This window comes from Prionailurus viverrinus, chromosome A1, assembly GCF_022837055.1.
Source record: "Prionailurus viverrinus isolate Anna chromosome A1, UM_Priviv_1.0, whole genome shotgun sequence".
NCBI classification, from domain to species: domain Eukaryota; kingdom Metazoa; phylum Chordata; class Mammalia; order Carnivora; family Felidae; genus Prionailurus; species Prionailurus viverrinus.
In genome coordinates this window covers 91043320-91057165 of record NC_062561.1, presented here as the reverse complement: position 1 = coordinate 91057165, position 13846 = coordinate 91043320, and the positions used below count along the sequence as shown (strand labels likewise).

General features: G+C 43.2%; 2 protein-coding genes across 5 annotated transcripts in view; both read left to right on the top strand.

Annotated features, from left to right (window-relative positions):
* The window catches only part of CANX (calnexin), a 34133-nt gene extending 28895 nt beyond the window's left edge, over nt 1-5238 (top strand). For 2 of the 3 annotated variants that reach the window (XM_047853788.1, XM_047853778.1), the window contains 2 exons: nt 409-535; nt 704-2967. In XM_047853788.1, the coding sequence (XP_047709744.1) occupies nt 409-535; nt 704-846 (270 nt within the window). In that variant the 3' untranslated portion in view covers nt 847-2967. Of the gene's footprint in view, nt 1-408; nt 536-703 lie in introns of all 3 variants that reach the window. The other variant, XM_047853795.1, reaches the window with a different exon arrangement.
* Nucleotides 5239-6849: 1611 nt separating this feature from the next.
* Nucleotides 6850-13846, top strand: part of MAML1 (mastermind like transcriptional coactivator 1) — a 43729-nt gene continuing 36732 nt past the window's right edge. The window contains exon 1 of one of the 2 annotated variants that reach the window (XM_047859574.1): nt 6850-7496. In XM_047859574.1, the coding sequence (XP_047715530.1) occupies nt 7143-7496 (354 nt within the window). In that variant the 5' untranslated portion in view covers nt 6850-7142. Of the gene's footprint in view, nt 7497-7532; nt 7972-13846 lie in introns of those variants that run through there. The other variant, XM_047859583.1, reaches the window with a different exon arrangement.

Here is a 13846-nt window from a genome sequence, read left to right as displayed (position 1 = left end):
ACCCTTTGTTCTTACTGTTTCTTCTGCCCTTGACCTGCACACATGCTCACTGAAGAGAAAACTCTCAGGGCAGGAATTACATCTTACCTCATTTTTAAACCTTTTTTTTTTTTTTTTTTTTAAGTGTATATACTTATTTTGGAGGACGGGGGCAGAGAGAGGAGAAAGAGAATCCCAAGCAGGCTCTGCCCTGTCAGCACACTGCCCAATGCAGGGCTCAGTCTCACGAACTGGGAGATCATGACCTGAGCCGAAGTCAGGAGTTGGATGCTTAACTGACTGAGCCACCCAGGCACCCCTATATATCTTAACTCATTTTACCAGTATATAGCCTCATATAGAACTTAGTTTGTAGATGTTAACATAAAAGCGTAAGCAAAATTGTTGCATTTTGGGGGAATATTTCAGAAACAGTCAAGTCCTGTGGAATATAAGAAAACTGATGCCCCTCAACCAGATGTGAAGGAGGAAGAAGAAGAGAAGGAAGAGGAAAAGGACAAGGGAGATGAGGAGGAGGAAGGTGAAGAAAAACTTGGTAAGAAGTAGGCCCCAGAATATCTGCTTTAAGCTAAGACCCTAAGGTGTTTTCAAACAATAAAGATTGCTTTTGAATGTTGAAGCATGTTCTAATGCTAATGGTCTAATTACCAAAAACAAATATAAGGTTTCGCTCAGTTTGTTGTACTTTTGATTTCTGTCTTAGAAGAGAAGCAGAAAAGTGATGCTGAAGAAGATGGTGGCACTGTCAGTCAAGAGGAGGAGGATAGAAAACCTAAAGCAGAGGTAATACGAAGGAAAAGTACACTTTATATCTCAAGCAACTCAAGTGAAAGTACATTTCCCTAGAGGGGGCATTTTTAAAAAGGTTTTTTAAATGTTCATTTTTTGAGAGAGAAAGAGACAGAGTGTGAGGTGGTGGGCAGAGAGAGGGAGACACAGAATCTGAAGCAGGCTCCAGGCTGAGCTGTCAGCACAGAGCCCGACGTGGGGCTCGAACTCCCGGACCGTGAGATCATGACCTGAGCCGAAGTTGGATGCTCAACTGACTGAGCCCCAGGTGCCCCTAGAGAGGGGGTACTTCCATAGGGTAATTTTCATTTGCTGTGGCAATTTAAAAAATGTGTTAGAATTAGTTTTATAAAAGTGGAATTCTTAGGACAGGTACACATTTTATTGGTTAATTTTAAACTATATCTGAATCTCGGAAGTATTTTTCTGTGCTACAAATGGTTTTCTGGAATAAGCAGAAGGTTTTAGGGGAAAACCAATACAGTGTTTTTAAGATGGTAACTTCAGGTTATTAATGTAACACATCTGTCTCCTCTCTCCTTGCTGTGCCCTTAAAAAGTATTTCCTTCACTAGGGGTCTAGTGGTTAGGAGGGAATAAAAAGTATTTTTTGAGCAAATAATTGTATTCTAAAATTTTTATCCCTGTTACTCATGGATTCATCCATTCAACAAACATTTCTGGAGTGCCCATCATGTGCTGCACATTGCCAACGAACAAGACAGAAACAAAAATACCCTGCCTTTGGGGAGCATAAATTCCAGTAGGAAGAAATAGCCAGTAAGCAAGAGGCATTATAAGGAAATGAATGAATAGTATGTTAGGAAACTATAGGGCCTGAAAAATAAAAGTAGGAAAGGAAGGGGTATTAGAAGTACCGGAGGTGAGATGGGTTGCAATGTTAGGGATGGTAGGCCTCATGGAAGAGTGACACTGGAGCAGACTTAAAAGAGATACAGGACTTTGCCGTGGAGATGTCCTTAGGAAGAGCATTCCTGGCAGAGAGAACAGCCAGTACAGTGGCCTGAAGTAGTAGTCTAGAGGACCAGTGCGGCCATTGGGGGGGTTGGGGTGGGGAAGGCTCTAGATTAAGTGGGACCTCCCAAGCCATAATGTGAGCTTGGCTTTTCCTTCTTGTGAAATGGGCAGCCATTGCAGGCTTTAGGGCACAGGAGTGACAGGATCTGAATACTCTGGCTGCTGTGTTTTCTACAGACGGGAGAATCAGTGAGAACAGTTAGGAGGCTGCTGTGATAATGCAGGCAAGATATGGTGGCTCTAGCCAGGTGATAGGAGAGGAAGGTCTGAGAACTCACTGGGTTTCCGGGTCCAGATTTTGGGTGAATTGGTAAGAGGTACGAGGGAAAGAGAATTGTCTACACCTTTCTTAGGGCCCTTTTCCAAGCATATCTCTGTTTCAGTTTGCTCTTTGCTGGAAAAGCTTACCCAGTTTCCATTCTAGCTTCTGCACCTCTGCCCCTCCATCGATAAAGGTCAATGCTGTTTATATTTTCTATGGCTGTAGCCTGTCTCAAGTAGAATGCAGAGTTTCAACTAAATGCTCTTCTTTCAGGTAGGGACGAGTCTCACATACGTATTTTATATCCACCAGTCTTCCTCACAATATAAGAAGTCGCTCCATAGAGTAGAATGAGGCCCTGGGCTTGTCATCTAGAGTGTCGTGTGGGACTGCTGGGATAGTCTTCCATCCTCTTATATCCCGTCTTTCTCAGAGAAGCCTCAAAGTGGGGCTAATGTGCCCACAGGCCAGTAGATTATTCAGGATCGAACAGGATAATGTGGGGAAAGCATGGCATCTGGTCCTTTTTAAAGAAAACGTTTAGGAGTTAGATTGAGGAAAGTGCCTGTCTGTAGAAAACAGTACAGATTAAATTAGAACGCACATAACCCCACCACCTCTGAGACACTTGTTCTTGGTGCACTTTCTTCTAAAGATTTTTATTCTCTTCTTTCCTCAGATGGGTTACCCTCACTCAGCCTGACAAATCTTGAAAACTTGGTGAAGTTTTACTTGTTTATAAAGTATGCTACTTACAGTGAATTTGTTATTTTTTCATCCCAACAGGAGGATGAAATTTTGAACAGATCACCAAGAAACAGAAAGCCGCGAAGAGAGTGAAACAATCTTAAAGAACTTGATCTGTGATTTCCTCTCCCTCCCCTTCCCCTGCAAGTGTGGTCCTAGGAGAGGACCCTGGCACACCTTAGGTTGAAACTCAGAAAACCTCCAGATGTCACCATCAACAGGTTCCAGTCGAACACTAGCCCGTGTAATTTTAAACATCTAAGCAGTAAATAATTGCAGTTGTGACCTAAAGGACCCTGTTTCTGTAGAAAGAAAGCATTTAACATTAATGGTTGTGAAACGTAACATGAAGCAACTAACTTGTATTTTGTTTTGTTTTGTTTTGAAACATCTTTGTTTTTTAAAATAGAGTGGTAGAACTTTGCCAGTCTTTAAAAATCTTGGCTTAATTTAATATATTAATCTGTCCATGCAGAAGTAACACCAACTTTTAGAAGTGCTAGGGGGATGAATTGCAGTTTTTATCACCAAATTTGTTTTCTAAGTTTGGTATTAAGAAACCTTCAAGTGTGTCTGTCCCTTAAAATTGATAATCATGTTTAAAGTGCAGTAGTTTGTGGTTATAATCTTGTTTTGCTTGCTTCCATCACTCAATTCCTCCTAAGGAAATTGAGGAGATGGATTGGATGGCAGCCCAAATTCATAGAAGGGTTCTGTTTCAGTTGTATTAAAAATAGACATACAGAAAGAAGAAACTTTTCCTCTTGTTGGTTTAGACCATAAAGTGTGTGTGTTCTGTTGCCCTTGGAACAGCCCAGTTCCCAGACAGCTTTGCAGTCGGTGGAGGAGGTGGCATAGTGTGGCACTTGGGCGGTCATGCTTCCCAAACGGGGAGAGTCTGGGCTCCAGCCTTCTGGAGCAGGTGGCTTTTTAAGGAATGCTCCCAGGGTATGGGAGCTCCCAAGTAGATGCAGATGTTTCGTCACTTCTTCCACTGTGTTGACACTGTTTCCTTCCCTGTTTTCCCCAGTTCCCAGCTTTCTCCTCTGCTATGCATTTTCTTCACAGCGCAGCTTGCAGTCCGTTGCTGAAAATGATTATAAAGCTCCGCATAGTGTTAAGCTTTATGTGATTAAGTGTATGTTTCTTCTTCCTTTTCTAAGCAGACCCGCACCTTTCCAGGGTCAAAGTACAGAATAGAATACTGTCTTTCATTTTTATCCATTTCTTTTACTCTGTGTAAAGGCTTGAGAAGTCTAAGCCAGAGGCGAGCCAATTCAGAATTGACTGTAATTGAACACAGGCTAAAAGTATTTATGGGAGGAGTGACATATAGCATGATTTACCTGATTTTTTGTAGCTGCTAACCTTTTTAAGTCTTCATTTGCAGTTCATGTAACATTTGTGTCTTAAATTACATGATAAAGCAGTCCTGTTTAAGCAATTTTTTTTTTTTAATGTCGCTTGTAGAATTTTTTAAAAAGTGATCTTAGATTTGTTTTTTTCATGTGGAATGCAGATGGGTGCTATCGGAGCCTCTCCCCCATCACTATAGTGTGATATCATTATTACACCACACTGAAATGTATTCAGAATTGTTTTAGCTTTATTCTTTCTTCAGAGGTGTTTCAAATGTACCGATGATACTGTTTCTTGCACTGAATATATATAAACACTCCAAAGTGTTTATATTGGGGAGATTCGGGGAGGAAGTATATTCGTAAGAGATGAAGGCTGTATCTGTTTATTTTGTTTATCTTAAATTTTTTACTGGTTCACTGAAATTCTTAGGAGGGTGGGATGAATTTTTCTTGCTGTTCAGTGCTTTATCCTTTTCATCTATTGTTCTGTGGTCACAGTGACCGTAGCTATGTAGCAGACTTTCCCAAATGTATTGAGTGCAAATAAACAGTTACTTAGCAAGACCTGAAAATATGTCTGTAGGTTTCTCCTTGAAGCAAATGTGTGGGATCATTGCATTTCCAGAAATCTGCCTTCCTCACTTTCTGACGCTCCGTCTCGTGTCTCACTTAACAGTTTCTTCCAGCTAATGGCAAGTATAAATTAGTGTTCATTTGCCTTTCCAGGATTATTTAGCAAAGTTTGTCCAAAAAGAAAGAAAGAAAAGAAAAAAGCCTTTTCTTTGTTCTCTTTTTCACTCTTTGTTGAAGGTGCAGCCTTCTAATTAAATGTCTGACACATTAATGAACGACCAGCAGTGTTTAGCTCTTCAAAAGCACTTACATTATAATTTAACAAGCTGGCTATTTGTCAAATTGTTGTAAAATACCCACTCCGTCAGATGTATTCCTCAATTTCTCTTACCCACAAAATATTCTCTGCATTTTCCTCAAATTGTCACGTCACTAAGTGGTGTTACATTAAAGGCCTGTGTCAAGTGTCTGCTTTTGACTGAACTTCTTCATGGTAACTGTCAATTCAAGTGTTTTACTGCAGAAAATATGGACAATTGAGTATTTCATCTCACCAGTGTAGACTTTGCCTTCTTTTTCTGCTGGATTAGGGGTCAGTAGTTTCTGTTGTATATATAACAGGGATAGCAGGAAAGGGGGGGCAGTAATTTGTAGATAATATTCTTTAAGATTTATTGGACTCATTGAACTTTTTAGAGAATTTGTTCAGAATCAGATTCTTTTACATATTCTTACGTATTTGAAGGATGTTTCTGAAAGTTGGGCCAAAACTGCTTTAAAATGTGCCTTTAGGCTTTTGGGTTACTTAACTGGAAGAGAAGTACACAGAATGTAGTACTCTTAGTTACTATTATCTCTCCTATTAGAAAATGTATGTTTGAAGACTGGTTAAAAAAAAAAAAAGGCAGGACCATGATATGGCTTTCATGAGCTCTAGACGCTTTTGTCTTGGGCCACTTTGTATTTTTTTTTTAACTGCATTTGTATAAAATACTACTTGAATAAGAATTTTTTTCTCCTGATTTTAAAATAAAACATTTTTGTGGGCCCTAGTAAAACGTTACTGTAACAAATGTTTGACCAGTTGGTGCCTCTCCACTAACAGCCTCCTGGCGCCTCCTGTTTAACTTTTTAGCAGTTAGGGTGCCCTTAATAACTTCTTAGTATCTCTTGAGCCAACGCAGGCTTAGTAGCTAGTTTTCCGGTTTTGTTTTTGTTTTTTTTTTTAAGGTTTATTTTTGAGTAATCTCACACCCAACGTGGGGCTGGAACTCACAGCCCCAGGATCAGGAGTCGCTGGCCCCACTGAGTTAGTTGGGTGCCCCTTAATACCTAGTTTCAGTACTGAGTCATTGCTCCTGTTTTTACCCCCAGTCTCTCACCCCGTATGCCTACTAGTTATAATACTAGAACGTAATTGTCCCTGGTTGGATTATTTGAGTGACTCAATTTTACCTAAGCCATAATCCTTTAACTGTCAGGCTAGGCTCCCTGGGTTTTTTTTTGTTTTTAAGTAGGACTTTTGAAACTTGTTCAAACTTTTGTATCAAGTGGAAATTGACAGTCCCCGTGATTCGTAATGGTGCTAGAAGAAAGCTCTTCCAGCACAGCACACTCGTGGACAATTCTGACCAATTATGAGGCCGGATGTAAGCAATGCGTCGAGAAACAGCTGACGTTGAAAAAGCGTGGCTACTTTAGAGTTCATCAAAACAATTCAACAAGGCTGTAGGAGGAGAAAATGGTGAAGCGCTGCAGTGCCAGGCAGGCGTCTGGGTCAGGCAGTTAACGCTTCGCGGACTGCCCCTTTTTTCCGCGGGCCCGGAAGGGCCTGAGGGCTAGGGGTGGTGTTTAGGACCGGCTCCTGTCGGTCATACTTGGCTCGGTGCCCAGCACTGAGGCCCGCCCAGAGGCTTCCCACCGCCCCTCACTTGAGAGTTCCTTTTAAACTCGTTCGGGAGCCCCAGCGCGCCTCTTGCGTGCTAGCCCCCGCCCCTCGGGCGGCCCGCTCTTCCTGCTCTGATTGGCCGCAGTGCCTGTTCATCAGCCGTGACGCCGGGGTCGCCTGCCGGGGCCCCGCCCTCTTCCGAGGGCCCTGAAAACAATTTTAAGATGGCGGCGGCGGCGGCGCGGAAAACAATGGGGCCGGGGCGGCGGGGACAGGCCGAAGCCTGAGGTGGGCAGCGAGCGCCGGCCCGGGTCGGGCCGAGCGGGGCCGGAGAAAGACCCGCCGCCGCGCGCGAGCCCGCTCCGCAGCCCGTGGGGCCATGGCGCGGCCGTAAGGCGGCCGGGCCGCCGGCGGGGAACGAAGCCCGCAGTGCCAGCCGGCTCCGAGAGGCCCGCCCCGGGCCCGGCCCGTGCAGCCCGCGGCCCATGGTGCTGCCCACCTGCCCCATGGCGGAGTTCGCGCTGCCGCGGCACAGCGCGGTCATGGAGCGCCTCCGCCGGCGCATCGAGCTGTGCCGGCGCCACCACAGCACCTGCGAGGCCCGCTACGAGGCCGTGTCGCCCGAGCGCCTGGAGCTCGAGCGCCAGCACACCTTCGCCCTGCACCAGCGCTGCATCCAGGCCAAAGCCAAGCGCGCCGGCAAGCACCGGCAGCCGCCCGCCCCGGCCCCGGCCGCCGCCCCCGTCCCGGCGTCCGCCGCCGCCCCGGTGCCCGCCGCGCCGGCCTCGGCCCCGCGCCTCGACGCCACCGACGGGCCCGAGCACGGCCGCCCTGTCGCGGTGAGTAGGGCGTGGGGAGCGGCCACTGACTGCCCCTGACGCCGCCCGGCCGCCTTGAGACTTCCCCAGTGCCCACAAATCCTCGGGTCTGGCTCAGGGGAGGCTGACATGGCAGGGACTGAGAAGTTGTCATCTGCGGGAAATGGCACTGTGGCATTACTTTGGGAAAACATGACCGTAAGGACCTTACTCACATTAAGGCCCCGGCTGGGAAGGCTGGTGAACGGTAGCTGAAAGGTGGTTCTTCCAAACTCGATTCTGAGATTTTGATAACTTTTGGGGGGAACAGACTGGCAAAGTGTTGCCTCTGATAGTGACCTCATTTATTCTGCGAATGTTTATAGGGTCCTTGCTCTTTGAAGAGTCAGGGCTTACGTATGGAAATAAGTCGGCCTTCAGTTGTCTAAATCAAAGTGTTCTGAACGGAAAAATCCAAAAATCTTGGGAAATCGAAATAAAAGGCATCATACTGCTCGTGAGTTGCAAGACAATATTGCGTATTTAGGCAATCCAGAAATTTGTGAACTTGTGATTCCAGCAATATTGTTCACAATTCCCGTTTTATTTTATAAGCCTATTTAAAATCTTTGATAATATTAAGGAATTTGTTGGTTAGAGGTTTACCTCCCTGAAACTGATTTATGAAAGGAAGACAATTAAGAGGTGATTTTTGTTGTTGTTTTCTTGGTAACTTGAAGTTTAAAACAAGTGTTTAAAATCGAGTTTGTTCTGTGTGTTTTTAAAAGTTGTGCCTTTGTTACCTCTCAGCTAGGCTATTGCTGTACTCTTCTCTAACTAGTCTTTAGGTCATTAGTCTTTCTTCCTCTCTAAATGCTGTGGCTCCTATGCTCCGGTTGAATTCTTTTCCTTATTCTCTCCTACACTGGGCTGCTGGACATTTCATTGCTTATTGTATCAAGATTAGTCCAGTCTTCTGACCTCCCTTTTCCTGTCTGTAAATTGTGGATGTGTTTAGTTTCTTAACCTCCAGGATTCTTATAAGACTCAAGTGAGTGCAGATGTGAAAATATTTCTTAAACAGAAAAGCTGCTGCCTACAGGACCCTTCTCCCCTCTAAGAATCCTCCCATTCTTCAGCTCATCTTCCTCTTTAGAGCTAGTTTCAGACCATCCTAACTTACGATCAGATTCTTCTTTGTCCAAACATTTACAAAAGGTATCTCCGCTATTTATTTTTAGCACATAGTGGTGCTACTTTAGGTCATGTCTTGCTAACTAGACTGTAAGCCCTGGGAGGCAGGCAGGGAGGGGTTTGGCTCAGAGTCCTGTACATGTCTTAGGCCCTCAGCCTGTGTTTGTTGAGTGACTGATACTAAATTTCATAGTACTTTACTCAGCAATCTATGGTCTTATGCACTAACCTCAAAAAGCAAAATGGCTTAATTTCGTGAGCCACCTTTACTAACAACTCTTGTTTTAAGGAAAAGCCTTTAAGAGTAGTGGGTAGTCATTCCAATTTAAGTAAACAATGAAAGCTCATAAAAATCCTAGTTTTATACTCAAAATAGTTGCCTCAAACACCCTGTAGAAAGTACATTAGTAGTGAGAGAAAGAGCTTGGATCCTGTATGTTATTTTTAGTCCTGATTTACTGAAAAGAAATGAGGCCTGCTGTTTGAAGAGAAATAATTCTGAGTGTGTTAGAACTTGAATCTGGCTTGTCAGTCATTCCTTTGGGATCAGATGTGCCATGTTATGTTGATGTCTTATCACATTAAACCTTGACCCCTGGATTTCATGAGTTTAAACTTCAGAGTGGAAGTGCTCTTCCACCTCCCTACTAGGAAGGGGGGACCCTTTTCACTTTAGTCCACAACTGATTCTAGCTGAGCTCTTCAGCCTTGATGGGGTCCTAGTAATGGAAGATCAGTATCACTAAGGAAAAAAAGCAGTGTTTTCCCTTCTAATGGCTCCTTCGGTTCAGAGAGGAGAGTGCCTTGCTTGGATAGGACTTTGGTTTGGAGAGAGAGCACAGCTTTTCACAGAGAGATGGAGAGGAGAAGGTGCCTCTTGGTCATTGTTATCTTTGACAGTTCTATTATGTGTATTTGATCTAATTAATGTCCCTTACATTGGGAATATGATCAGTTCTTTTTTTCCAGATATACTGTAGTATTGTTAGGCAGCTGTTTCACAGCCAGAGTTACCATCATCAGCAAACCCTTTGTAAAACAGAAAAGGGATCAGATAGATTTTGCCTTCAGGTTTTTTCCCTTTCTTAGGAAGTCCTGCAACAGCAGGCTTAACCACTATCTGCTTATTCTGTTAAGGATGGTTCAGAAACAGTGCTTCAGACTTTTTTCTATTCTACTTGTCAAGGAACAGCTATTATGTTTTCTTTATACTGTCTGTGTATTAAAAACCAGATTGTTTTCTAATGACAGGATTGACTTCTTTTTATTGGGTATGCTAGATTATAGGGAATTACCCAACCACTTGATACAAGCATTCATTCTGTGATGAGAATAGTCTTATACATTAGCTTGAACATTTTCTTTTAGTAAAAGGCTGTAAAAGTTTCTGCCTCATCCCTTTATCCATCATTGTTACACTTTTGCTGCTTATTCCTTCAGTAGTTGTGAAAGTCTGTAGAGAAGTTTGACAGTTGCATGCCAGCCATTTGGGGCAGTTGCCTTCCCTGCTTAGTTTAGGTGTGAAAACTTTCCCTCTTTTTAACTTTTTATTTGTACATAATTTGAATACTTTTTTGACGTTTACTATTAATTTATTTTGAGAGAGAGAGCACGCGCTCAAGTGAGCACAAACGGGGGAGGGGCAGAGAGGGAGAGAGAATCCCAAGCCGGCTCCACACGGTTGGCACAGAGCCCAGTGCAGGGCTCGATCTCATGAACCGTGAGACTGTGATCTGATCCGAAATCAAGAGTTGACGCTTAACCAACTGAGCCACGACCCAAATGGTGCAAAAAACCTCTCTACACCCTTTACTTATGTTCTGCCCATTATCACTGTTGTGCTCCATTTGCTTTATCATTTCCACACACACTCTTTCTCTCCTGTTTCCACCCATCCATCCATCCATCTCTGTCTTTCTGTCTCTCTTAAAACCTTTGTTCTCTGAACTGGATGAGAGCACTATGTGCATACCATATGGCTCTCTACTTGCAGACACCCCAGTGTGTACCTTCTAAGAGTTAAGAAAGACTTACAGAATTTTAATAATGATTTGGTAGAGCAAACTAATGCTAGAATTATGCAGATAACAAATTACTTACAGGGAGTAGATATTTCTGAACGTAAAACATTGTGCTGTAATCATGTGGGATAGTTTTAGAGAAAAGGTGACTAATGTGGCTTTAGGATCCTATTTCTTCCTATAACATCCAGGACCTTGTCCTGGCACTCTTTCCTTTTTTATCTTCAGTATCCCCTTTCCCACCCTGTCCTTCCCTTCAGCGTGAAAACATGGGCAGTTATTCTCCTTGCTTTTGTCTTTTCTCGCCCTCAAAATAGTATTCCATCTTTTTCTTTCCCTTTGCCCTTTGCCCTTGAACTTCCCATTTACTCATGAGCCCATTGTAATCTGCCTTTTACCTCTTCTACTTTTCCGAAGTTACCCCCCTTAAATGGCACCAAAGATGGAATTGCCAAATTCAGTGGCTTCTTAGTCATCATTCTTTTTGACTTCCTCCTTCCCAAGACTCTTCTCTTAGCTTCTACTTTCTTCTGGTTCTCTTTCCAGCTTTCTGGTTTTTTTCTGAGTCTCCTGCTTTCCTTATTAATTCATGCAACAAGTACTTGAGTGCCTACTGTGGGCCAGAGGAATATAGCAGTGAACAGGCAAGTTAAAACTCCTGCCTTCATGGAGAAAGAGATTGATAATTTAAAATTTTAATTTTTGTAGTGTTAGTTATGCTAACAAAAAATTAAGAGTAATGTGATACTGGTGACTTACCTAGGAGCAACTTTAGATAAGATGCTTCATCTTTATTTGGACCTGATTGACAGGAGGTCATCAGTCAGCTGAAAGTCTCAGAAAAGAACATTCCAGTTAGAGAAAACCACCAGCACAGTCTCTGAGACAGCAACCTTCTGAGCTTGCCTGAAGAACAGAAAGGAGATCAGTGTGGCTGGAGCCACATGGCACTAGGCAGCTAGTATGAGAGGTAGGTGAGGACGACTAGATCAAGTGCAGTGGGGAGCAGTTAGGATTTTAAGAAGTGTGACTTGTTTTTTATTATGTTTATTTTTGACAGAGAGGATGAGCAGGGGAGGGGCACAGGGAGAGGGGGACAGAGGATCAGAAGAGGACCCCACATTGACAGCAGAGAGCCCAACACAGGACTTGAACTCATGAACTGTGAGATCATGACTGGAGCTGAAGTCAGATTCTTAACCGACTGAGCCACCTACTGAGTCACCCCAGCGTGATTTATTTTTTAAGGGCCTTTCTGGTGCTATGTGGAGAATGCTTGGTGTGGCGTGCACAAGAGTGGATGCAGTTAAGGCTTTCGCAGGGGTCTAGACTAGGGTTGGTGGTAGTAGTGGAGACAGAGAGAAGGAGATGGGTTTGGTACAGCTCCCAGAGGGAGAGGTGACAGGGCTCAGTGATGGGCCAGATGGATTGGAGGCGGGGTGGGGGGGGGTGCAGGAGAATGGGGGAATCAAGGGGAATCCTAGTGTTTTGGCTTGAGAAGCTTTCTTTGCACACTTTTTAGATAATGGGTGTTCCTCAGGTTACTCCATTCTCTACTCTTTCTGCTCAGTCATGTTTTCCTGGGTCATGTCATTGTTTATTTCATGGCTTCATCTACCACCTATAAAATAAGATTCTCTAAATCTCCAGGTCTCTCTTCCAAGATTCAGATCCATATTTCCACCTGCCTACTGGACGTTTCCACTTTTATATCCCACACGTCCAAAATGGACTCTCACTTGTTTCTGCCAATCTTCTATTCCTTGTGAATATTTCCTGTAGCCCAGTCATCTGAAGTAGAAATCTGTCCATTGTCCACTCCTTTCCTGCACTTCCAGCTTTCCTTTGGTTGTTGGTTCAACCACTTTGAGCTCCTGCTGGGAGCCAGGAACCATCATGGTACTGGACCTTTGTCATGCAGCCTAATGGGGAGTAGGTGGAAAACTAGTAATTGCACAGCCATGTTGAGGGCTGCAAAACCTGTGGGAATACTGGAGAAAGGATGCCTCTCAGGTGAAGTTTGGAAGGCTTTAAAGATTTGACTTTTTTTTAATCGGGTTTTATTTACTTACTTTGTTAAAGTTTATTTTGAGAGAGAGGGGAGTGGGGAAGGGCAGAAGGGAGAGGGAGAATCCCAAGCAGACTCCATGCCCAGTGCAGAGCTCGACATGGGTCTTGATCCCACAACCTAGATCCATGACCTGAGCCAAAATCAAGAGTCAAGACTGACCGAGCCACCCAGGTACCCCAAGATTTGACTTTTAAACTAGATCTTAAGATTTTTCTGGGCACTTTGCTGGAAAGGTGTTCGATGGAACATTAATTTCACAGACTACTAACAGTTCTAGATTTGGAGAAACAAATTTAAACAAGTTACTTTTTTTTTAATTAAAAAAATTTTTTTAAGTTTATTTATTTTTGAGAGAGAAGGGGAGAATGAGAGAGAGAGTGGGGGAGGGGCAGAGGGAGAGAGAATCCCAAGCAGGCTCTGCACTGTCAGCACAGAGCCCATTGCAGGGCTCCATCTCACGAACTGTGAGATCATGACCTGAGCTGAAATCAGGAGTCAGGCATTTAACCAACTGAGCCATCCAGGAGCCCCATAAACAGTTTCCTTTATTTAGGGCTTTTCCAAACCTTTCATACACTAATATGCATAGGGACTTGACTTCATATCACAGGGCATCTAATAGGAGTGTGATCCCTTTAGAAAACTAAGCAGAAGCACGAAATTATGACAGTGAGTAGTTCTTTGGATTTGGGGCTTTAAGTGCCAGAAGCTAGAAGGTGAAGCTGAAATGTTAGGAGTCATATGGTGAAAAGCCATATATTTGATACTGGGCATTTGGACTAAATAAATTTGCAACACTGTGAACCCCCTCAACACATTTTATGTTGACATCTAAAACTTTTCATCCCAAGTTTTTAAGCTTATCAAAAATCATAATGCATTCATTGTGTTGATTAACTGTATACTAAATTACTATAACTCGATTTATTAAGTGAAATATATGAAATAAGAAATGTACACTATGCTGACCAACTTGGATGTAAATTTAAAAAAAAACAAAAAGAAAAATAAAATAAATTTTAAAAATTAAAAAAAAAAAGAAATGTATTTAGCACAGAGCCTTCTAAGTGCTACATATGTTCAATATGAGTCAACTATTTTAAAAA